The sequence below is a fragment of the Dama dama genome, chromosome 1 (assembly GCF_033118175.1).
Source record: "Dama dama isolate Ldn47 chromosome 1, ASM3311817v1, whole genome shotgun sequence".
NCBI lineage: Eukaryota > Metazoa > Chordata > Mammalia > Artiodactyla > Cervidae > Dama > Dama dama.
The window spans coordinates 53,541,968-53,567,244 of NC_083681.1; the positions used below are offsets into that span (position 1 = coordinate 53,541,968).

A 25,277-nucleotide genomic window follows, 5' to 3' on the forward strand; every position below is an offset into this window, starting at 1 on the left:
GCTCAGGGAGGTGCAGGGACTTGCCTGAAGTCACTCGACCATGGAATGACAAAGCTGAGATAGGACTCAGGTCTGTCTGGCTCCAAGGCCTCCAACTCCAGTCTTCAGTCCAGAAAACTCTGGGACTTTCTTATATGCTCTTCTGCTCTCCAACCCCACCCTCCAGTGAGATGGCCATACTTTATGGAGCTGCTGCCATGATTCCCCACCTCCCAATTGCTGCCATGATTCCCCACCTCCCAAGGGCTGGCCACTGTGATTCCCAGTGGAGGGGGTCCCTCCTTGCTCTGGATCTGTGGAGCTCAGAGAAGAGATAGGGGTTCAGTGAGAGAGGAGGAGAGCTTGAGGGAGACAGGGGTTCAGTGAAGGAGGACAGTGGGAGAAATGGCCTTATATGGGGCTCATGAAGTGTGAAAAAAGTTCTGTAACTGAGACAAGAGTTTGATGAGGGAGGAGGCTCAGAGTGAGTGCTGAGAGGAGACTGGAAAATCAGGACTGAGTGACCCCAGGGCTGGGAGGGGCAGTCCACATTCCCTCCACCCCCCATCTCTCCACCACTAGTAGGAGAAAATATCCAAGGGAAATGCCACACCAAGAGGCTGGGAAGGAACAGGCTGAGGGGAGGCTCATCAGCAGCCTCCTCCCATCAGCGGGGCTGGATCTAAACAAACCCAGCCTCCACAACTCTGGCCCTGGGCTGCCCCAGCCAGAAATCAGAGGAATTCAGAGAAAGAGACAGAGAGTAGGAACAAGTGACTAAGGGAGATTGACCCTTGGGGGGCAGGGTCAAGTCTGAGCAGGACTTCCTTACCCACCTGGAAGAGGGGGCTGCTGTCCAGCGTGGCCCAAGAAGCATCGGTCAACCCAGTGGCTGGAATCTGCACGGTGGTGCATCCCCACTGCGGCTCCCCAGCTGCTGTCTCCCGGAGCTCCCATAAGCTCTCACTGCCTCTCTCCTGCTAAAATCCAGTCCTGCGATTGGAATAGGAGCTGAAACTCACCGCCCCGCTCCAGAAGTCATGGCACCCAGGATAGGTAAGTCTGGACAAAGTAAGAAAGGGGCATTGGTAGGGAGTCTGGGGGCCATGTTCCCAGGGTGAAGGGTGAGGCTGTAGAGCTAAAATATGTGAGCTGGGGCTGGGGAAGTAGGGGCTCCCAGTTCCCTACATCTGCCAGGCATATGGGCAGACCTAGTGAGTGTGTGTTGAATGAATGAATGAAGGACCAGAGAGGTAAGAAGGGTTGCTGTTTATCAGCTGGAGACAGGGCAGCCAGCTTAACCTCCCTGCTGAGGCAGAGAGACCGAAAGGGCAGTGGAAGGGCAGGCCCCCTGTTACTCCCCATGCCCTATCCCCTCTCTGAAGCAGGCAAAGATAGACAAAACAGACAAAAATAGAGACAGAAGTATATAGTCAGAGATCCAGCAAGTCCAGAGACACTCAGAGTCAGACAAAGACAGAGACAGAGGCCCGAGATGGCAGGAGAAGACAAAGATCAACAGGTGTCAGCTGCAGCGTGCGGAAGACAGGGGCTCTGGAAGAGACCGGAGAAGTAAAGAGAAGCGGAGACAGAGAGAGGGAAAACTGCCAACAGAGATCGGGAGAGAGCAGACTGCGGAAAGCTGAGAAGAGAAGCGGAGTCAGAGAGAGACCTGCAGAGACCTTGGGCATTGGGTTGGGGAGCAGGCGGGCAGGAAGGTGTCTCGAAACCTCGAGAAGAGATGCTGAGACCTGAGGGTGACGGAAGTACCGTTTGGAGAGGGCAGAGGTTCTGGGAACAGGAACGCCCAGTTTCTGGGACAGGAAGAGGGAGGTGGAAGAAACAAAGGCTCTTCAGACAGGGTGGCCCTCGGGCTGGACACCCTGTGGTGATCACCTCTGGCCTCCTTGCAGCTGTCTGTGTGCCTCACACCCACTCAGATGAGGCCTGACTTGCGTCCAGAGGGAGGAGATGTGAGGGCTTCCTGGGTCGAGCGGGCAGACGTGGCTGTGTTGCAACCCCGATTTGGGGCCCATGGTGTGGAAGGAAGGATGGGGGTGGATGCTTCCTCTGAGGGCCTCACAGGAGAGATGACAATGAAGTCAGATCCAGGTGAGTTGGTTTGGAGATGGGCCACCAACAAACTAAATTCTCAGTCAGCCTTGGCAAGCTGCGGGATCCTGGTGATCGTATGGGAATGGGAAGAAACTAGAGACTTTGGCTGTACTGCACCTGTCCCTCAATTGTTATTCTGATACCAGCAGGGCTTGTTACTGGAATGTTCTCTAGCTGGTCCTCCACTTCCCACACATACAGTGGGAGGCAGGCTGACCCCAGCAGCTGCCCACTGAGCCACCAGAAGCTACCTCTGGCCTCCCTTCCTGAGCCCTAATCTGAGCTGAGACCAGGCTTCCCCCATGCCCTCTTTCTGGTCTGAGGGTTGTGGGCAGGACAAAGAGCCTGGGAAAAGACCCACACCCAGCTCCCCCGAGGGAGAGGGGCCAGCAGTCCCAGCCAGGGGCAGACAGCAGAGAGAGGAACCAGGGTCAGAACTGGCCCTTAGTGAACCCTCACCACCAACTTACCATGTGCTTTTAGGTAACAGGCAGAGCGTCCTGGTCTGTGGGGGAGGTGCTTGAGAAAAATGATCTCCCCAGGCCATTCCTATTTTTGTGATTCAGAGAAACCACTTTCCCTTCTCTGCACCTTTGCTCAGCTTTCCCTCTACCCAAAGGAAGGCACCTGCCCACATCCCATTATGGTAAAATCTGCATTGTTTCCTAACACTTCCAAATGCCACCTCTTCCAGGAAGCCTCCCCGACTGATCCTTCCAGTTGGAAGTAACCTCTCTCCCATATGCTGTTTGACCCTCCCTTTGCAGGGAGGTTCCTGGTGTTGTTTCTGTTGTTCTCCCCAGTCCTAGGTTCAAATGTGGGCCAACCCAGGGTAGGAGGTAGGGCAAGGGCCAGGTTCACACTGCAGCTCTGCCTCACTGGCCTGATGAGAATGCATTCTCACCCTTGTTTTAATATGTGAGGAAACACATGCTCACAGAGGGTAAGTGACACATCCAAGGTCACCAGTTTCCGGGAGAGGCTTGCTGCAAGCAAGCAGCAGAGTGGGGGGCCAGAACCAGATCAGCCGGATGCCAAATTCCTTTCCCTTCTGTCCCCTCGCCTTCGGGGCTTCCTCTTCCCTCCACACACCCCACACTGGCGAGTCTCCACCCACCTTGGGCACTTCTCCACTGGCTCCAGACAAAGCAAGCTGTTGTCTGGGAGCTAGTGACTGCAGAGGGAGCAGGAGAGTTATTCCTCCCAGGCTGGGCCATGCCCTCTGGGCCAGATCTCGGGCAGCTGGAAAACACATGGCAAGCTTGCTTAGACCTCACAATTGGGTGCCAGGTATCTACTCCCCAGTCTGTGTCTGTTTCTCTCTGGGATTCACTTTCTCCATCTGTGCAGTCGATGGTAGGAGTTGGCTGAGGTGGTCACTTGGTCCCTTCCACTGCTGAGAAGCTCAGCTTTCTGTCTCTGGAGGGAAGAGGCCTCTTGTATGGGACAGGGGCTTGGCTATCTCCAGGGTGCAAGTCTGGACCCATCCACACCCTGGGGGTAGAGAAGAGATAAACTTGGCTCCTGCTACCCCTCCTGGGCTGCAATCCAGAGCCCTAAGTGCTAATGTTTGGAGTAATGGAGAACAAGGCCCACCTCTCCAGCCTGGAGTTCCCTGGGAATGGGGTCTGACTTGATCCATTCCTGAGGCCCCAGAACCCCGCACAGGCTGGGCAGAGGTCAGGTATTGGGGAAGGTGCAGCCAGCAAGTTGTTTTTTTTAGTTCCTCATGCTCCCACCCCCACCCCCACCCCCATAACATTCCTTCCCTCCTCCAACCTGCTTTGAAAGCCTACTCTTGTTGAGGACTGGAGATTCATGATAAGGAGTGAGATGGGGCTACAGTGAGGCGCTTGGGAGTAAACGTAAGCACAGACAGAGATGAGCCAGGACTCGTGGTTGGTGGACAGGGTGTGGCCTGGGCCAATGACCATGTGTCTCTGAGCCTCAGGCCTTGTGTTTTAGGTCTAAGAAGGCCGGCCTGGATTCCCTGCAGGCTCAGGGCCCACCCTCCCTTCTCTGTGCCTTCATCTCTATTTTTAGGGTCATCTTGGGTCTAGATGGGGTAGTCGGGGTCAGAATCGGGAATAGAAAGTCCCAGCTCAGGGTCTGTGACCCAGCTTGGAAACCACCAGAAAAAAGCAACAGCTGGAGGCCTGCAGCATGTTATTGTCTTCCCAACAGACCACCCAAGGGTCCTGCTAGGAGGAATTTCCCAAAGATGAAAGCCAAGTCCAAAGCCTGAGACCTGACCCCGCTTCCTGTCTTTGATTCTAACCCCCCCCCCCGCCCCCACCGCATAGAAGCCCCGTGGGGCCACATGGGGAACTGAAGCCCTTTGGGGCCCCGCGCTGCAGCCCCTGCTTCCCCAGACCCCCACACTCCAGCCTTCTCTTCTCCCTCATTCAGTTTAGCTCAATTCAACAATCATGTTTCTAAGCTGAGCCCTTGCAAGATGAGAAGTGGTTTTTAAGCTGAGCCCTTGCAAGATGAGAAGTGGTTTTCTGAGAAGGTAGGACACCTTGGGAAGCCAGGCTGAGGGTATAAGATGTGCGAAGGCAGAGAGGTGGAAAAGAACAGAATGAATTTGGGGAATGGCAGGCATCTACTGGAGTTACAGAAGAATCTTCACTAGGGTGGCCTTGATCTCCAGGACGCTGAGGCATCTGGACTCACATGCTGCTGATGGGGTGGAAGGGTGGTTAACCATTGTTGAGGACCACAGTGTACCAGGCAGAATGGTCTCCTTTAATCCTACCAAAAATGCTGTGTGCCCAGAGAGGGTAGCTGAGGCTTAGAGAGGCTAAATAAACTGCTCAAGGTCATGGGCACAATGTAGCAAACAAATATTTGAACTCAAAGTCTTCTGACCCAGAGGGTTTCAACAGGGACCTGCTATAGTCCATCAGGACCCAGGAAAGGAGAGCCTCTGCCTGGGGATAGTCCACTGGCTTATCAGGTAGATAGGAGGGGGACATAAATGATGCAGGGGGGTGACATCCTAGATGGGCCTGGCATCCCAGAGAAAGGGCTGAGGGAACTGAACCAGGGGAGGGAGGGGAGGTGGAGGGAGAGGGAGCTGGCATGGGCTGCAGGAGCTAGGCGGGGGAGCCAGCAGGCCCAGGGAAATCTAGGAGGTAGGAAGGGCTGGAGGTGGGGTTGACCATGAGGCTGGCCTCCTCCTATCCCAACACATTCGGAGGGAGGTACCTGCCATCATTGTGACAGATGGATTGCCCAGCGTCTGCTGCTGTGAATATTTGCCTCCCAAGGCTCAGGCTGTGGGTGTGTGAGTGTTGGAGGTTGGTAGGTGTTCAAGAAACATCCGGACTCCTTTGTGACACTGCTCTATCACCTCAACCTTGGCATCTGAACGTGGTTCCAGCATCGGTTCCTCCTTTTGCTCTGTCTTCCTCAGTCTGGTCATGTATGCGTTGGGTCTTCTCACTTTCCAAGCCAAGTTTGCCCACGTGTGGCTTTTCTTTCCTTCTCTCCACACATGCCTTCCAGACGGAGAGCCAGAGGACTGGCTTTGGCCCATGTCCTCTCGTGGGCTCTCCTGGAGCCCATGGGCCCCTAGGCCTCTTCCTCTGGCAGCGCCCCTACCAGCCCAGACTCATATATTTAAGGCTGAGCTCACCATTACCCTACAATCCCACCTTCCCTGGCAGTACACCCAGACCAAAAGCTGTACCTCTCCCTACTCCCCACTCCCCTGCCCCCAGGGCTCCTCGGCTTCCTGCACTCCCCACCCGCCTGCTTTTCCAGCAAATCCTGTCCATCCCACCTCCCTGCTGTGGTTCATCAGCTCATTGCTCTGCATCCCTACAGCCCCTACCTGGCCCAGGCCCCACGACCATCTGCTCCCCTGCTCCTTACTCCTGCCTTCTCCCTGGTCCCAGCCCACAGCCTGACCTCTCCACTCTCCCCCAAATGGCACGGAGGTCTTCATAGGAGGCCAGATTAGACTCATCCCTGAGCCCGGGATGAAGCCCAGCCCTCCAGCCTGGCATTCAAGGGCAGTCATAGACTGACCACTCCAGCCTCACCTCCCCACCTTGACCCCAGAGTTCCTGTCTTCCTGGACTATTTGTTTCCTGAGCATTCTTTGCACTTCCATACTTCTGCCCTTTACTCTGATGTTTCTTCCCTGAGGAAGCCTTCCTGAACGTTCCAAAGTAGGTTGGAGCCTCTTCACTATGTTTCTAAAGTCTTGGAACTCCTTATGTCACATAGTGAGCACGTGCTGTGATTCTGTGTTAGAATTTGCCCTGTCACCACACACACACACACACACACACACACAGACCCTCATAGCTCCCTGAGAGCAGGGACCTAGGCTGCTTGCTTCCAAAACCCTGGCCACCTGTTTTGTGGAGCTGTCAGCACGTGTGGAACCTTCGTTCTTACTCCTAGAAGCAGCAGAGACCAGCTGTGTCCCCCACCGTGGTGACCCTGGGCAAGTCATGGCCTTTTCTGGTCTTGTTGCCTCATCCTTCAAAGGGTTCACCCAGTCCTGGCTTCCTGTCCAGCAGCATTCCGCGGGCCCAGGGGTGCTGTGGGTCACAGACAGGGAAGCCCACGGGCAAGTGTAAAAGGTCCTGGAGCAAGCCAGTTGAGCTCAAAGAGGCTCTCACAGGGCAAATTGCCACATGAAAGGCCAGCCTCTTAGACCAGCTGTTTTCATATGGGAAAATAGGCCCAATGTGGCCAGATCTGCTAATCTTTCAAGAAAAAACAAAAACTGGGAGTTTTGTGTGAAATTTCCTGACTTTTAAATGCTGGCAACTAACTTAAAAACACTCAGTAAGCCAGCATTGTTGCATTGTTCAAGCCAAATAAAAACAGCTAGGAGTCAGATGCGCCTCCAGGCAGGACTGCCATCCACCGCACAGCTCCAGAGGGCACCCTTCACCTCACGGCGCACAGCTCACGCAGCTGCACAGAGGGCCTTTGTCCAGGGCCTCCGTGTTGTAACCATTGTCCTGTACTATCTCTCTGCCAGTTCCTCTGACAGCCCAGGCAAAGTGTGTGTGGTGGTAGGTTTCCGGGAGAGGCTTCTCTCTTTTTGGAGTTTACGATATTTATTTTCTTGGCTGTGCTGGATCTTAGTTGCGGCACATTGGAAATCTTTGATCTTCACTGTAGCATGCGAGATCTTTAGTTGCAGCATACAAACTCTTAGTGGGGGGCATGCAGAATTTAGCTTCCTGACCAGGGATCATTATCAGGAAGAAAAAAAAAAGGTCATGGAATGCAGCAGGTGATAACGGAGCACAGAGGGAAGACAAGAAGACAGCAGAGGGAGGCTTCCTGAGGGGTCTGTGTCTCTTCAGGGACCAGGAGGAGGTGAGAGAGTAATACCAAGGATGGGTGCCCCCCTGGAGGACAGTAAGTTCTGAGGCCTGGTGGCCAGGCCTGGAGATAGCTCCCAGGTAAGTTTGGGGCAAACGCGGACAAAACCGACACTGTGTGTCATCCTGGAGTTAACAAAGGATGTTTCCTCTGTGATCCTCATGCAGGCTTGAGAGTCAAGGTTCATTATTCCTATTTTGCAGAGGCTCAGAGAGGTCTAACTGCTGGCCCAAGACCATACTGGGTCTGAGTGATCCTAGGTCGTGCTCTCTCTGCTGAGGGATAGGCTGGAATATTTTGGAGAGGAAGTGCCCTTTGCTTGTTCCTCCTTGGTCCGAGCCCTCCTGCTCCATCCTCAGGATGTGAGAACCCTCCCAGGCTCTCTTGGCATTCCTCAGCTCGTCCCTCCTCAAAGTTCAAATCTGGGCCTTTTTACGAGTCCCGAGCTTTCACCGCACCCAGGTCCCCTAGACTAGGGGCCATGTCCTTCTCACCACATTTCTCTGTCCAGCCTTGAACTGACCAATGAACTAAGTGACTGATAAGCTAAAAAATCAGCTGGTAGAACTGTCCCCGTACAACCACCTTTGGCAATTCACTGGAGGGAAGCCAGGCCAGAATCAGAAATGGCTACAGGGGGAGTGTTTTTCATAGGTTCTAAGACCATCATTGGTAGCCACCATTTCATGGCTGCTGTTAGGGGCCCAAGAGTCAAACAGGTCTGAGCTCCAGTCTAGGCTTTGCTGTTTACCAGCCCCGGGACCTGGACAGGCCCCCTTTCCTCTCTCTGCTTCAGTTTCCTCATTCACGGAGTCACAGCAGCTACCTCAATGGTTTGCTAGGCAGATGGGTGAGTGTGCCCAGCGCAGCACATAGGGTAGCCTCAAGGGGAGACAGTGAGCCTCTTCCATCAGGGAGTGACCGTGAGCCAGAGAGCTGGGTCTCCTGCCCTAGCTCCTTGGCCCTTCCGGGTGGAAGTTTCTCCTGGTTCCCAGGTTCTAGATGCAGCAATGCTCTTGCTGTCCCAAAGCAATTATGGAGGCAGGCAGGGTGTTTATACCTGACAGCGAAGAAAACAATGCTCACTGAGCATCTATGTGTGCTGGCTCCCGTAGGTTAGTGACACAACCCGTTGATAAGATAAAGTCTGTTATTTACCAAGATAAGGGCCAACACACCTCTTGAAGTTTGGCAGTGTCTCAGAATGGGGAGGAAAGATCAATAGCATTGAGCAAGAATCATGATACAACAGTCCAGGGTTTGTTGGCAGAAACATCAAGGTGAGGATTTCATGGGTAGAGGTTCAAAGAATCAGAGGTGCACACCCTGCTGACAGTTTTTCTTGAACAGTTGCTCCGTCTTTCTGGAAGTTTCTGTAATGAAAAATCAAGCAATTTTCTGGGGCTGCTCAGTCTAAGAAAAGTAAGAAGAAAATTGCTAATGAAGACAGTGGAGTAGCAAAGTCAAGTTAATGTCATTGGTAAGGTGTAGTTCGGGGCTTTTGGGGTCCTTGCTGAATGTGGAGGGAAGGTTCAGGTTCTCAGTAGGCGCTCTCGGCAGTGGGAAGTAGTGGTTGCCATCCCTGCGTTGAGGATGAGGATCCCAGCTGGAGGATAGAAACCTGTGCAACTGTCTGCATGGCTATGAGTGTGCACAGTGGGAAGGAACCCAGGTCCTTGGGTCTTGTGGTTGACTGGGGCTTGAATGGGAGGGAGAGAGATAATCCAGAGATGGATGATGGTGGCAAAGTCAGAGGAAGAGGTTCACGTGGAGGAGCCAGCTGTGTGTGGAAGGGTTCAGTTGGGCCTGTAGCCTCAGAGGTGCTTGAAGTTTTCAGGAGAGGGGAAGATTGGCCCTCAGGGGGCCTATGGTGTGTAAGGTCTGAGCCAGGCACCCAAGATGCCTTACCTCCCTGAGTAGAGGCTGTATCCTCACTTTACAGAGGAGACAAGCTAATCGGGGGCACGTCTATGCTCCACAGAGGACCAGTGGCTGGGCTAGGGTTCAGACCCAGGTCTGGGGACTTTGCAGCCTTTGTGTGTGTGCGTGCTAAGTCGCTTCATTCGAGTCCAGCGCTTTGTGATCCCTGTGGACTGTAGCCCATCAGGCTTCTCTGTCCATGGGATTCTCCAGGCAAGACTATTGGAGGGGGTTTGCCATGTCCTTCTCCAGGGGATCTTCCCAACCCAGGGATCGAATGCACTCCTCTTACATCTCCTGCACTGGCAGGCAGGTTCTTTATCACTAGCACCACCTGGGAAGCCCCTTGAAACCTACACTCAGTCCCATATCTGCCTGAGATTTGCTATTTATAGCTGGGAGGTGGCTGGAGGAGGCAGATCCCTGAGTCTTTAAAGAAAACAGAACAGGCAGAGAAACGCAGCCCTTTCTGTCAGGCTGCTCTCTGAATCTCTGGCACTCATCTCCCAGACTCAAATTCCTGGCCCTGGAGGGGGTTTGGCTGTGGCCAGGACACTGCCTTGTAGACATCTGAAGCATCTGACTGAACTGAGGGTCTCTGGTTGACAGACTTTCAGGGCAACTTTCTGCTGACTTTCTGAGCAACTGCAGGACAGTGAGTGACCAACTGACACACCTGAACAGACAAGCCTCCTAAAGGACAGTGGACTAGTAGACCAATGACTTACCAGATGACAGACACGAGTGTGCCTGTGTGCATGGCCAGCCATGTGACCCACCGACAGGCACACAGACCCCTTGCCTGCCAGCTCCGGGGCTGTAGGAGGCTAGCCCTTGGAACCACCTGGCCTACCTGGGGCCCCCAAACCTGGCTGCCCCATTGGGAGAGGAAGAAGCTGTAATTTTCTCCTGGGGCCTGGCTGCCTGCCTGTCCCCTCATTCCTACAGGGCCCCCAGGCTCAGCTCAGGTGTACTCCCTCAGCTGTCCTCTCTCCTGCAGAGCTGGCCCTTGAAAAAACCATCAAAGGATGGTAAGGACCTCCGAGACAGCAGGTGAGGTGGACCCTGGACTCAGGACTTTCCTGCCAGGGGACGCTCTACCCTTTATCGGGGAGTTGGACTCTCTGCTGCCAGCCCCTCTATAGAGGACTCCAGCCCACAGGAAGGGCTCAAAGGGGACTGACAGCCAGTCTGACCAGCCCTGTTCAGTGACCAACTGGCCACTCAACACACTGACTGGCAGCTGCTCTCAGAACCCAGGGGTACAGGGCCAGGGCTTCCCCTTCTCCCCCCAGAGGCTCATACTACAGACTGTCACAGGAGGGTGGAAAGTTCTGAGCTGGTCCACTGACCTTTTGTCCCCTCTCTCACCCATGCCCTGGGCTTCTTTCAGAGCTGGGAATCCACATCAGTGACTTCTGCCCTCCCAACCTCAGCTCCCACCCCATCATCTGATTGGCCTGCCCCTTGAGAAGCAGGCACTGCTGCAGCCTTCCAGGGGGCCTGGCTAGGACCAGCTGGGCCAAGACAGAGAAGAATGTTGTGCTTCTACCCCTCATTAAATCTGTGCAAGTAATGCAGAGCAGCATGAGGTTAACACCTGGGCTTGAGTTCTCAGTGTGAGCTAGCAGAGCTAGTTGCCTGTGAACCTCGGTGTCCCCATCAGAAGCACAGAGCTCATGAATGCACCAAAGGCATGGAGCTGTGGAGAGGCTTCAGGAGCACTTACCATGTTGGCCAAAAAGTTCATTCGAACTTGTTCATGAATGGATGAACCCGAAACAACTTTTTGGCCAATTCACAGAACGTGCGTGCAAGCCTTTACATACACGGAAAGCATGTAGCACGGTATTTATGTTATTATGGGTGACTGGGCTCTACTTGTGAGAAGAACTGAAGTTCAGAAATTGTCCTGTCAATCTCCTCTGGTTGAGTTTGCTTGGAATCCCCTTACTTTCCCTTCTTCTTCAAAGTGATGTCCACGGAACATTGCATCCACTTCCCTCACCTAGGCCAATCCCTCACCTCTTCCCTGTAAAGTGTCACTTTTACTTCAGTATCTCCTTGTTTCCTCTGAGTTTTCTTTTTTTTTTTTCCTCTGAGTTTTCATACCCACCAAAGGGACTCCTCCCCAGCCACACATGCTTCCAATTCCTCAGCCAAATTACTCAAGCTATTTGAATAGATACTTTTCCAAAGATATGGCCAATAAGCAATGAAAAGATGCTCAACATCATTAGTCATTAGGGAAATGCAAATCAAAACCACATGAGACATCATTTCACACCCATGAGAATGGCTGTAATTAAAGAGACAGACAATAAATATTAGTGAGAATGTGGAGAAATTGGAACCATCACACGGGTGTTAGATAGTGTTACAAAACAGTTTGACAGTTCCTCTAAAAGTGAAATAGAGTTACCCTATGGATCAGGAATTCAACTCCTGGCTATATACTCAAGAGAACTGAGGAAATGTATCTACACAAAAGTTGGTATATGAATGAATGTTCACTGGACCTGAAACAACCCAAATGTCCATCAACAGATAAATGGATAAACTAAATGTAATTGTATGTATTTATATATATATATATATACATACACTGGAGTATTATTTCAGTCATTAAAAGGAATGGAGCACAGATACATGCTACAACATGGGTAAGCCTTGAAATATTATGCTAAGTAAAAGAAGCCAGTCACAAAATATCACATGTATGACTTCCTCTATGTGAATGCATTTGAAATATACAGAATAAGCAAATTCAGAGAGCCAGAAAATAGATCAGTGGTTGCCAGGAGCTGGAGGGATAGAGGAATGGGGAATGACTGCTCATGGGTATGGCATTTCTTACTGGGGTGGTGAAAGTATTCTGGAATTAGAGAGTGGTGATACTATATTACTAATTAGATAGTATATAACTAATTAGATAGTCATGACTTTTTGAATATACTAAAACCACTGAAAGGATAGATTTTATGGCATATGAATTATATCTCAATTTTAAAAAATTCCTTAGGCTCCCAGGTACCTTGTGTAAGGAGCACAAAACCCTCACTGGTGGCGGTTGCAGGCTCCCTTATCCCTCTTGCTGAGTTGGTCTTCCAAGTCTAGAGATGTAGTGAGAGGGCCCACACCCCTTCTCTCGGTCAGGAGTGACCTCAGGGCAGCTTTCAGGCTACATAAGGAGCTTGTTGAATGAGGGGAAATTCCTACCAAGTTGAGAGACATTTGAGACAATGGAGAGGCTTCCACAGGAAGCAGGGCCCCAGGAGGGGAGGAAAGTCCTAGAAGCCTGGGCTGCCTGAGGTACAGGTGGTTTTCCTCTAAACAGAGAGGTGGAGTCTCCCAAGACTGGGCTTCCAGGCTGTTCACCGAGATTAAACCTCAGGAAACCCTGAAAGATGCCTCTGAAAGGGCTGCAGTGAGAGGGAGACTGACGAGGTTACCATGGTTACCATGGGTCATGGGACCATGATTTGGGCATTGGATTGGTGAGTTCTATGATTATATGCCATGTAGTGTCCTGTGGAAGTATTGCTATCTATTCCAAACTACCCCTAGGAAAATCCTTTATGCCCTGACTTTGGACCAAGCCTTGACCACACACGGGGCCCTAGACCTCTGATCCTAGACTAAGCCAGACAAACCCTGACCCAGAGTTAGCCTCCAGGAACACTGGACGTCTCACAGATACAGGCCCCAGGAGGGTAGGGCTATGCATTTCTACACTAGCACCACAGCTCAAAGGCTGTATGACGGCAGCAGCAGCTTCTCACTAGAAGGAAGCTTTATGCTGGGAATGGAATGAAGAGGTGAGTAGGTGGTCCCAGTGGGATCTGGCCAGCTTAGGCACATGGAGCACACACATACCCTCTGAGGAAGGGCTCCTTCAGCTCCTGAGATGCAGGAAGGCTGTCGGTGCTTTGACTCAGATTCTCACCAACCCGAGAAACACATTGGGTTGCCTGGTCAGGATCATTCTCTGAGATTACATCTCCACTCTCACCCCCTGGCTTTCTGTTCCACAGGGCCGGTTGGTGAGGAGCTCCAGGTGCCAGACAAGGACGCCAAGGCCATGGTGGGCACAGAAGACACACCTGGAGGCAAAGCCAGCCCAAATCCTCAAAATTTGCGGCCAAGTGTGTTCCACAGCATCAAGGTACATCTCAGGACCTGGCAGGAGAAGGATCATCTGAGCCTGGCAGAGCAGGCTCTGCCACTTACAGGCCGTTAAATGCTAAGCAAGGTGTTGCCTTTCCCTGAGCCTCAGTTTCCTCATCTGTAGAATGGGTGACTGTGATCTCCAGAAGCACTTAGCTTGATTTCAGACACATGTTCTCTCCTTCCAGAGAGGGTCTTCTATGGGCACTGGGGGACCAGTCTTCTTGGCGCCAGTTTTTCTAGGGGGAAAGAGAAGGACCCCCAGGGGATCCTGAACCTGTGTGAATACTGGGAGCGCTGGCTCAACCAAGGGCAGCCCTAAACAACCAAATCTGTACCAACACCTGCACGGTGCCAGGCCCTGTGCCAGGGGCCACTCCACACAGTCTTATTTAGCTCCCACAGTAACCTGGGGAAACAGGGGTGTCATCCTTGTTAAACAGATGAGGAAACCAAAACTCAGAACAAACATTCTATTTTTTAAGCTCCAGCATAAACACACTACTTTTAATCCTTTGAGACAAGTTTTTCTCTTAGGAATTTGACCAGGTTTTCAGGAGGGCTGCAGGCAAGCGGCATGTTTGTGTGGGGCTGAGTGAGGTGAGAGTGTAGCTTGGGGGTTTGCTGTGTGCAGGTGGTCTCCCAGGGAAGTTCAGGCAAGGACTGGGTGGGGTGGGGCAAGGTGAGATCTGGGGAGCTTCCTGAGGATAGGAGGGCTTCTAGTCCAGCCTGGGAGACCTCTGGGGACAGAGGGGCTCCCACCATCCTTGGCCCCATGAAGACCCTACTCTCAGACCTGTGAATTTCAAGTGTCCCCCAGACCCCCGGGGTACCCAGGACAGCTTTCCTATTTTTTAGGGCTGTGAGAATCCATGCGCTACCCCAATAACACTTTCTCTCCTCTTGCCCCGGACTCTCCCTCCCTTCCTCTCTCTCCTCCGGCTCCTCCTGTATGTCTGTCTCCTCTGACTCTGTTTCTCCATCTTGCGGCCTCCCTTTCTCTGTCCCTGTCTCTCTGCATCCTCCCCCATGACTGTCTCCACCTGCGGCCCCTCCGCCAGTTCTTCGTCCTGTGCCACAGCCTGCTGCAGCTGGCACAGCTCATGATGTCCGGCTACCTCAAGAGCTCCATTTCCACGGTGGAGAAGCGCTTCGGCCTCTCCAGTCAGACCTCGGGGCTGCTGGCTGCCTTCAATGAGGTACTGGCCCTGGCAGCACAGCCACGGTGCGGGGGAGGCAGTGGGGAATTGAGGGAGATTCTCACCTCCTCTCCCCTCCCTCACGGTCCTAATGGAAACCCTTACCCCAGTGCCACGTGTAACCCCATCAGAGCTCCTTCCCATCCCACCCTTGGTGGCGGGGGCGGGGGGGGGGGGGGCTTCTGCTGGGGTTCAGGGAGGATTTTAGAGCTAGGCAGTGTCCCCATTACCCTCACCTCCCCACCATTCTCTTTTTGGTTCCTTCACCTTTTCAGGCACCTGACAATTGTCTGGCCCAGGAAGGAATCAGAGGAAGCCAACTCAACAGTAGGGAGAGAGGTTTAAATGAGATCAAAGGCAAAACTTTGGGACCTTAGGGTAGAGAAGGGAGGGGATGATATTAGGGCGTGGAGTTGCCGCAGGATCCACAGGCCTCTGCCTCTGGGTTGATAGCCCAGCCACGAGGACTGGACAAGCTCCTCTGGGTGGATTTGGAGATCAGAGTCCAGCTGTGCGCAACCCCTCCCCCACCTGATGTTTTCTGCCTTGGAGAAGGCTGTTGTCCAGAGAACACCCTCTCCCCAGCCCTCAAGATTTCTTTGAAATTGTCTCCCCCTTGGGTGGTATGTCACATTCCTCCCAACCCAAGGCCCATAGTCTCCACTCAATCCCCAGACTCTCCTTATCACCCCACTCCCAGATGTCAGAGATGGGAAAAGAATGTCATTACTGTCATTATGCAGTTGTGGGACCTCGGACAAGTCACTCCCTGACTCTAGGTCTCAATGTCCCATCTAAAAAATGGAGAGTGGCTGTCCCTCCCAGGATCAGTTCCCCCAAGGCCCCTCTGCTGATACTGCCCCACTCCATCAGCAAAGAACTGGGGTTCACAGGTAAGTACCCCACCCACAGTCACAACCAGGAAGCGGCAGAGGGGAGCACACACACCCCAGCTTCTGACAGCAGAGCCTGCCCTGCCCTGCCAGCTCTCCACACCCAGCCACGAGGACTGGACAAGCTCCTCTGGGTGGATGCCAGAGGTTGTGGTGCCCCTCCAGCACCCACATCCAAGGATTTTAATTCGAAGGCTTGAAATACCAGCCTTAGTCCTGTGGCTTTAGACTTTTTTTGTGCTTAGTCACTCAGTCGTGTCTAACTCTTTGTACTGTAGCTGGCCAGGCAACTCTGTCCATGGAACTTTCCAGGCAAGAATACTGGAGTGGGTTGCCATTTTCTCTTTTAAGGGATCTTCTTGATCTAGGGAATCGAACCAGGGTCTCCACGTCTCCTGCATTGGTAGGCAGATTCTATTCTACAGCGCCACCTGGGAAACCCAGGCTTCATTTATTTCTCATTCATGATGTCCCAGAAGCTCAAATCCCTGTCCTTGACTGTCCTACTACCCCATGTTTTAACATGGGACCAACCCACATTCTAGAATGAAATTGAACTTCTAGCCCTGTCCATGCTGCTCTTATTTCTCTCCTCTATTGGAGCAGTAAGTAGAATACATCCTAGGAGGACCCAGAATCTGTGTTTTTCAACAGGGACCCAAATGATTCTTATTCAACCATTCTGCAGAAGGGAACACTGAGATTGGCGATAGAGACAAGGATGGCCCTCTGCTCTACTTTCTTGGGTCCTCTCATCCCTTTGCAGGTGGGGAACACAGCCCTGATTGTGTTCGTGAGCTATTTCGGCAGCCGGGTACATCGGCCCCGTCTGATCGGGTGTGGAGCCATCCTTGTGACCCTGGCGGGTGTACTCATGACTGTCCCGCACTTCATCTCAGAGCCGTACCGCTACGACCACACCAGCCCTGGTAAGAACAGGAGGGGCTGGGCTAAGGGTGGACATGAGTTGCCACATTACTGTACCCAGGGTCCACCCCCAGGCTTCCAGCGGTCAAGATGGGCCCAGCTTCCTAGAACACCTACTAGTCCCCCACACCGCACCCCACTGCCTCCTTCAGCTTCAGCCCAGATGAGTCCTTCTGGCAGCCCTGGGCAGTGGTGTTAGGGGGGTAGTCCTGGGGCAGAAAGGTGAGGCCCTCTGGGTTTCTCTTGGTGAGGGCCTGCTTGTATGTTGCTGCTTTTTTTTCCTGCCTTTTTTTTTTTTTGAGATGGAGGTGGATTTAGGCCCTGGCCTGTGTGGGTCCTCAAGAAATATTTGTGGAATAATACTAACAGTATCACACACCACTTACTAGGTACCACTGTTCTAAGCACTTAATGTGTACTGATGCATTTAATTTACACAAGAAGTCAAAGCATTGATGAAAGAATGAATGAGTGAAAGAACAAACAAAAACATGAAAGAATTTTAGACAGGAATAGTGAAGCCCCTGTTTAGCCCAGTGGGATTTTGTTGAGAGTCAACTTGACATATGGATGCCTGTCCCGTGGAGAAGGACTCAAGCAGCCTTCCCTGTCCCTTCCATCTCTCCACCCATTCACTCATCTACCCATCCATCCACCTACCTACCCATCCTATCCATCTACCCATCCATGTACATACCCATCTACTCATCAGTTCATCCATCTACCTACCCACCTACCCATCCATCCACCTACCCATCCACCCATCCACCTACATATCTACCCATCTATTCATCCACCCATCTACCTATCCATCCACCTACTTATCCTCCCCTCCATTACCCCTTCTACCCTCTCCGCCCATCTATCTATCTGGTGGTCCACCCAAGAAAACATTAGTGCTTCCTACTTTGTGCTGGACCCTCTTGAGGGACTCAGTCCTTGCCCTCTGGGAGCTCCCAGTCTGGTAGAGAAAACAGAAACAAACAATACCTCCCCTCCCCCCCACCCAGTGTACCAGCTGTGTGAGGAAGGAAGAACTGGGCAGAAGAAGCCCAGGGAAGGAGCCCACAGCCCATCCTGGCATCATGGAAGGCTTCCCAGGGGAGGAGAGCTGTCAGAAAGCATCCTTTCTCCCTTGTCCTCCCATCAGCTCAGACCCCAGAGCTCCTATTCTGTGCTAGGCCCAGGGGTGGAAAAAGCAGATACAATCAGCCCTAAGAAGCTCTGAGGGAGCGTGGGTTGGGGGCAGCTCTGCTGCAGACCAGAGTCCAGCACAGGACAGCCAGGGGGAGCTGGTAGAGACCTGAGTAGGGAATGGACACTGGAGGCTGGAGTGAGCTGGAGGAGGTGGTGTCTGACTGTGATGTAGAAAGAAGGTAGAAGCAGCTGCTCAGGCAATGGCTGGGAATTGGGGGTAGTCCCAGAAGAAAGCAGCGTGGTTACCTAGGCCTGAGCAGAGAACTGTCAAGAGGTCTGACTCAGGTGTCAAAAATTATCAGTTCAGTTCAGTTCGGTCACTCAGTCGTGTCCCACGCTTTGCGACCCCATGAACTGCAGCACACCAGGCCTCCCTGTCCATCACCAACTCCCGGAGACCACCCAAACCCATGTCCATTGTGTCGGTGATGCCATCCAACCATCTCATCCTCTGTCGTCCCCTTCTCCTGCTGCCCTCAATCTTTCCCAGCATCGGGGTCTTTTCAAATGAGTCAGCTCTCTGCATCAGGTGGCCAAAGTATTGGAGTTTCAGCTTCAACATCAGTCCCTCCAATGAACACCCAGGACTGATCTCCTTAGGATGGACTGGTTGGATCTCCTTGCAGTCCAAGGGACTCTCAAGAGTGTTCTCCAACACCACAGTTCAAAAGCATCAATTCTTCTGCGCTCAGCTTTCTTTATAGTCCAACTCACACATCCATACATGACTACTGGAGAAACCATAGCCTTGACTAGACGGACCTTTGTTGGCGAAGTAATGTCTCTGCTTTTTAATATGCTGTCTAGGTTGGTCATAACTTTCCTTCCAAGGAGCAAGTGTCTTTCCATTTCATGGCTGAAATCACCATCTGCAGTGATTTTGGAGCCCAGAAAAATAAAGTCAGCCACTGTTTCCACTGTTTCCCCATCCATTTGCCATGAAGTAATGGGACTGGATGCCATGATCTGTTTTCTGAGTGTTGAGCTTTAAGCCAACGTTTTTACTCTCTTCTTTCACTTACTCATATTTCCCCATCCAGAATTTTCACATTAGCAGAGCTTTTCCTGTGCAGGGTCACACACATTCTTCATCCTCACCGCCATACAACACCCTTCTGCTCCTTATGGAACACCAGGCAAACTTCTCCTGTCTGAGCCTCAGTCTCCACATCTGTCCAAAGCGTGAACTGGACTTGGTGACTTCTAAGTACCCACCCTAAACTGACATACAAGGCTATTTCATTCACTCATTCCTCATCATTAATTAATTAATTATCATTAAGGTGGCTCAGATGGTAAAGAAACTGCCTGCAATGCAGGAGACCCAGGTGTGATTCCTGGGTTGGGAAGATCCTATGGAGAAGGAAATGGCAACCCACCCCAGTATTCTTGCCTGGAGAATTCCATGGACAGAGGATCCTGGCAGCCGGCAGTCCATGGGGTCACAAAGAGTCGGACACAACTAAGGGACTAACACACACACACACAGCCTTCAAAAGATATACTTGGGCTTCCCCGGTGGTGCTGATTGGTAAGAATCCACCTGCCAATACAGGAGACTTAAGAGACCCGGTACAATCTCTGGGTCGGGAAGATCCCCTGGAGGAGGAAATGGCAACCCACTCCGATATTCTTGCCTGGAAAACCACCATGGACAGAGGAGCCTAGAGGGCTATAGTCCATGGGGGTGCAAGAGTCAGACATGACTGAGGCAACTTAGCATCCAGCACATTAATATTTATGTGCCAGGCCCTCTGCTGGGGACTCAGGGCTGGAAAAAAAGACAGATCCCTATAATCATTTTCATATCTAGTAAGCACTGTGCACAGGCATCACTCACCACTCCAAATGCTTACAACCCTTTGAGCAGGTGTTACCATTATCCTATTTCATAAGTGAGGAAACTGAGTCTCAGAGAGGGAGGTTCTTCCTCAAGGTCCACAGCTAGTAGACATCCCCTGCTAGCCTGGCCCTAGAGCCTCTGCTCTGACCACTGAATTTTTCTGCTTGTAAGTTCCATATTTCTGTAGAAGTTCCATTCTAGGAGACTTGTTCAACAGATGAGGAAACCGAGGCCAGAGGGGCTGAGGTCCTCTGCCAAAGTCTCACCTGTCCTTCAACCCAGGCAATCTGGTTGAGGGTGAAAGTCCTTGAGCTTGCTTCACATGGCTTTTTCCAGCCCTAGAGAGTGGCTCTCTGGGCTGGGTGCACATGGCTCAGAGACCCAGCTCCCAGAAAGAACTTGGCCAGCCACAGAGAGGAGGCCACTTTTGGGATAATAATAGTGTGAGGGTTTTCTTAAGTTTGCTCACCAAATATTGGTGAGCTACAGGAAACAAATGTCTGGCACTAAATTAAGAAATTTCCCTTTATTGCACTCTACCTCTGTGTCCCAAGCTGACACGGAGCCCTTCCCAGAATGAAGGCCTAAGGGCTCCAGTGCTCTCCACAGCCCAGACCCAGCGCCCCTCCCTTGTCGGGCCCCGCCTTCAGCCCTGGCCTTGACCCTTACACTCTGTGAGCCAGCCATGCTGAACTTCGCAAAACCTTGGTTTTACATGTGCTGTGGCCTCTTTCTAGACCCCACCCCTGGCCACCACCTTCCCTTTCTGGAAAATCTTGTTCGTTCTTTTCCGCCCAGTTCAAACCACCTCTTTCAGCGATCCTACCCCACCCTCACTCAAGATCCACTGTTGCCGTGGCACTTCCACATACCCCTGCTCAGAGAAGTGGCATAGGGTGATTTAAGAGCATGGACTCAGAACTGGACTGCCTGGGTTCCAATCCTGGCTCCACTCCTTGTTAGTTGCTGCCTGAGCATCAGTTTTCTCATCTGCAAAATGGGAGTAATGAGAGTACCCATCCCCTGGCTTTGTTGTGGGGGTCAGAGAGATTCAGAAGAGTACCTCCCATCAGTAAGTGCTATATGAGTCTTAGCTATTGTCTTAATACTTTTATCATCTCTTAGCAGACATGCCACAAGACTTCAAGGCTTCCCTGTGCCTGCTCAGCACCAAGGGCCCAGCTTCAGCCTCGTCCAACAGCAGCTGCTCTAGCTACACAGAGGTTCGGCACCTAGCTGTGGTGGGGATCATGTTCACGGCCCAGACCCTGCTCGGCGTGGGCGGGGTGCCCATTCAGCCCTTTGGCATCTCCTACATCGATGACTTTGCCCACAATAGCAACTCGCCGCTCTACCTCGGTGAGAATCTGTCCCACCGCTCAGGCTCTCAGGGAGGGCCGGGCTCAGGTCGGGCTAAGTACGAATCCCTGCCTTATGCCCTCTGTGGCCACTAGAGGCCCAGAGGAGCCCTGGAGAGCTTTCCAAGGCCTGAGGAGGGGAGATGGCCTGCTCCTGCCCAGTGGAGGCTGAGCAGGCCCTGACCTGTGGAGGGAAGCCGGGCCAGAAGGCACTAACCCAGGCTTCCTGTTGCAGGTATCCTGTTTGCAGTGACCATGATGGGGCCAGGCATGTCCTATGGGCTGGGCAGCCTCATGTTGCGCCTTTATGTGGACATTGATCGAATGCCAGAAGGTGAGCTTCGGAGCACACAGTTGTCCCCAGGGGCACACAGAAACAGTTGACCAACTGCTGGTCTCATAGGAGATGCTGAACCAAAGGACCCAGCAACTCCACTGACCTGGGACATGCCTCTTAACCTCTCTGAACCTCAGCTTCCCCATCTTTGAGATACTCTCTTCTCTGTCCACCTCTCAAAGCTGCAATCAGAGTGCAGTGAGAATGTGGCGATAAGCCAGAAGTTGCTATCAGATGGAGAGTTGTAATTGTTGCCACTGTTGTTATGTGTCTTCACCTAGTTCCACTCTGACTCCCCACTAACCCAGGCCCTCAGCCCTCTGCTCAGATATACTATGGGGCAGACAGGGCCATATATTCTCTTGGTCTCTGGGGTGCTCCTATCTTTATGGGGGACAGACTTCAGGACCCAGAGAGGACACTGGCATGATAGAGAGTTTTGAAGCAGGACTCAGTACCTTGGGCCATCTCAGAGGGGAAATTCGGGGTGACCTCTAAAGACCCTTCTAGTTCTGACCACCTCAAAGCCTGGCCACCTAAGCTGAGGGCACCATTTGGGGAAAAGGGGTCTCTGATCCAGGTGGTGGTCAGGGTGGGCCAAGGTGTGGAACTGAAGCTTGGTCCGAAGATAGTCAGGAAGGGGGAGTGTTGGGGGTCTCAGAACTCTGGCGTTCTGTGGGGAGTGGGAGTGGATTGTTTCTAGAACAGGTCACTGTGGCATCTCAGCTGCCTGCTGGTCACACCAAGAAGCTCCAAGCCCCCAGCTCTGCCTTCTGCATCCTGCTGCTCAGATGTCCCATCCCTCACCTGGAGATTTTCCAGCAACCCTAGAAGCCTCAGGTGACACATGCACAAGAAGATGGACAGGCAGATTCTGTTTCTTGCTATCCAGATTTTGCCCAAGGGTACCTCTAGTCAGGATAGGTCTGGGCAGCTCTGAACAGGAGTCACTAGGGGTGGCCCTGCCCCAACCCCCTTCCTTCTAGAAACCTGGGCCCAGGAGCCCAGCATGGACTCTGGTTGCAATTCCATTCTCCCTTGATGAAACAGTCCTAAAAGTCAGGACTCAGATTCCCAGACACACCCCAGTTTCAGGAGAAGGGACTATGTTTCTGGCTCTGTTGACATCATCCTGGTGGTGCTGACACCTTCACAGGCAGACATGGCATTCCTGTGGACTGTGAACCAAGGTGCTGTCTCCCTATTCCTTCTTTCTCTCTGGGGGATTTCACTGGTTGGGTGGGTCACATCTACTGCAAGCCCAGACCAGTATGTGAGAAGCAGAAGATCTGAGATGGATGTGCGTGAATTTCCACCAGCCTGGAACAGAAGATAGGGGAATAATAAGTGGAGGAGGAAATTGCACAAAAGTCAACCCCACCCCCAGTTTTACAGATGTATTTGCTGAGTGCTGACTGTGTCCTCTGGGCCTGGTTCCAGAGGTGCTCAGGACAAAGCATCTGGGAGCCAGCCCCACTCATGGGGTTAATGTCATCATGCATCCGTACTGTTAGAAAGTGTTTGTAGGTGCTGTGGAAGTTGAAGAAGGAGGTACCTAACTCAGCCTTGGGGTCAAGTGGTCTGATGGCAGAGGTGGGCCCTCCAGTCAAGAGGCACATCTGGGACTGTTATTGTTTAGTCGTTAGGTTGTGCCCAATTCTTTTGCAATCCCATGGATTGTTGCCCACCAGGCTTGCCCGTCCATGGGATTTCCCAGGCAAGAATACTGGAGTTGTTTGCCATTTCCTTCTCCAAGGGAATCTTCCCCACCCAGGGATCAAACCTGCATCTCCTGGGCCTCCTGCATTGGCAGGCAGATTCTTTACCCCTGAGCCACCAGGGAAGCCCATATCTGGGTTAATCTTGTCCTGATTATACCTAGATGGGGCTCAAAATCACCTGGGGAACTTGTTAAAGGTACAGATACCTTGCCCACCTTTCCACCCCATCCTGTGGCAGTTCTAAGTTGATCTTGGAAAAGGCTGAGTATTTTTGATAAGCACCCCTTGTGATTTTAACCACCATGCAGGTCTGAGAACCTCGAGTCATCCTAGCCATCAGTTTAATAATAACAATCACAAAAGTAACAGTAAACAAAGACCAAACACTGTGTGGACATCCATGTGCCAGCACGATTCTAAGTGCTCTACACATATTAGTTTCTATGATTCTCACATCGGCCTTATGATATAGGTACTACTAGCATCTATCCTTTACAGGGGAAGAAACCGAGGCACAAAGAGGTTAAGTAACTTGCCCAAGGTTACACCATTTCCAAAGTCCATGACCTTAACCATGACACACACTGCCATAAAGTTGAGAAAGTCAAGGCCCAGGAAGGGTCAGGGACGTGCCCAAGGTCACACAAGACACAACTGGCAGAGCCACAGCTGATACCCAGATCTCCTGACCCCGGCCCAGGTCGCATCCTACCTCAGAGGCTGGTCCGAGGGTGGTGGCCAAGAAGCTACAGCCCATCCCGACCCTAACACCTTCTCTTCCAGGTGGCATCAACCTGACCTCGAAGGACCCCCGATGGGTGGGTGCCTGGTGGCTGGGCTTCCTCATCTCAGCTGGCGTGGTGGCCCTGGCCGCCATTCCCTACTTCTTCTTCCCCAAGGAGATGCCCAAGGAGAAGCAAGAGCTTCGCTTCCGGAGAAAGGGCTTGGCAGTTTCAGACCCACCTGTCAGCAAGGTAAGCCCCCTCCCTGCCGCACCCTAACCCAAGCTCCAACCCCCACACACTTGTCCTCCTGTATAACCTTCAACTCCATTCTCCTGGGCACAGCACGTCAGAGCTTCCAAAGCCATCTCCATAGAGCTCTGTTACATTCCCCAGCATTCCTGCATGGTGCGTCTTCTCTGCCCCTTCCGCAGCTGAGGGGATTGAGGGCCAGAGCCGGTAGTGACCCACCCAAGGTCACAAGGCCCACCAGGACACCGCTGGAACCAGAACCCAAAGCCTGTCTGAACCCACTCCCCTTGCTCTAACCTACTGCCTACTGCCTCTCTGCTTGTCGCTGAATGTGTTTAGTAGATTGTGAACATGCTACTGCAGTGTTGAGAACTGGGAGGAGGTGGAGGGTTTACAGGAGAGCCTAGGAAGACTTCTCTGAAGAGAGGGGGTTTCCACTGGACTTTGAAGCCTGTGTGGAAGCATGGCAAAGAGGGGGAGGGCCATTCTAGGTGGGAAACAGCCTGGACAAAGGACTTGGCTGTAGAAATGACCATGGCCCTTTCAGGGACAGTGAGGGGACAAGCAGGTGTTGAGTGCCTCGCTGGGGACCAGGCATCAGGCTGGACCCTGGGGCTCAGCATGTGAGCCCCACCCTTAAAACGGGCATAGCCTAATGAGGACAAAGTCTCTTTGATAAGTAACAACTGGCTGGGTGCTGCAAGAGGATCTCACTGAACCATTCTGCTCAGCTCATGGGGCAGGTGGTCTCTCCTCAGAGGACCATACTGAGACCCAGAAGGTGCAGGGATGTGCTCAAGGTCACATGTGACAGGAGAAGGCAGGACTATGTGAAGCCACTGGATAGGAGAGAGGATTCTGGGCTAGGGTTCTCTAAGTTTTCCAGGGACCCACAAAAACACGAGGCCCGAGAAATAATACGTTGGCTCTAAAATACAAAAGAAAAATGACAAAATGGAAATGTCTTATAAAAGCTCAATTATATGTCATTAGAGTCAGCTTCATTCACTTTTCTTTAATACTCATACACATTTCATTATATTCACCACTCATTATATTCTGAAAATTTGTGCGTTAGATTTTCTCTTTTCCCAAGTCTGGGTGTATAAAGACAAATACTCCTATTTTACGTTTACACCTCACCCCCCCACCCCCCACGCACAAACACATAAACAATACTTCAGTGACCAGATGTATGGGGCTGTTCCCACACTGATCAATTCCCTGCAACATCCACTGGGTGTCTTACAACCTAACTCCATCCTGACTCTGTCTACCTGGAGACAGTATCA

At 52.2% G+C, this 25,277-nt stretch overlaps 1 protein-coding gene across 12 annotated transcripts in view; it reads left to right on the forward strand.

Moving 5' to 3' along the window:
- The first annotated feature begins 631 nt into the window (after positions 1-631).
- The window catches only part of SLCO2B1 (solute carrier organic anion transporter family member 2B1), a 63,787-nt gene continuing 39,141 nt past the window's right edge, over positions 632-25,277 (forward strand). For 10 of the 12 annotated variants that reach the window (XR_009694077.1, XR_009694080.1, XR_009694083.1 and 7 more), the window contains exons 1-7: positions 1,952-2,091; positions 13,404-13,534; positions 14,598-14,735; positions 16,395-16,557; positions 20,721-20,954; positions 21,189-21,287; positions 23,795-23,985. Coding sequence is in view for 3 of the 12 variants with exons in the window: in XM_061150431.1 (XP_061006414.1) it covers positions 2,031-2,091; positions 13,404-13,534; positions 14,598-14,735; positions 16,395-16,557; positions 20,721-20,954; positions 21,189-21,287; positions 23,795-23,985 (1,017 nt within the window). In the remaining 9 variants the exon portion in view is untranslated. Of the gene's footprint in view, positions 1,036-1,951; positions 2,092-13,403; positions 13,535-14,597; positions 14,736-16,394; positions 16,558-20,720; positions 20,955-21,188; positions 21,288-23,794; positions 23,986-25,277 lie in introns of those variants that run through there. The other 2 variants (XM_061150488.1, XM_061150480.1) reach the window with 2 other exon arrangements.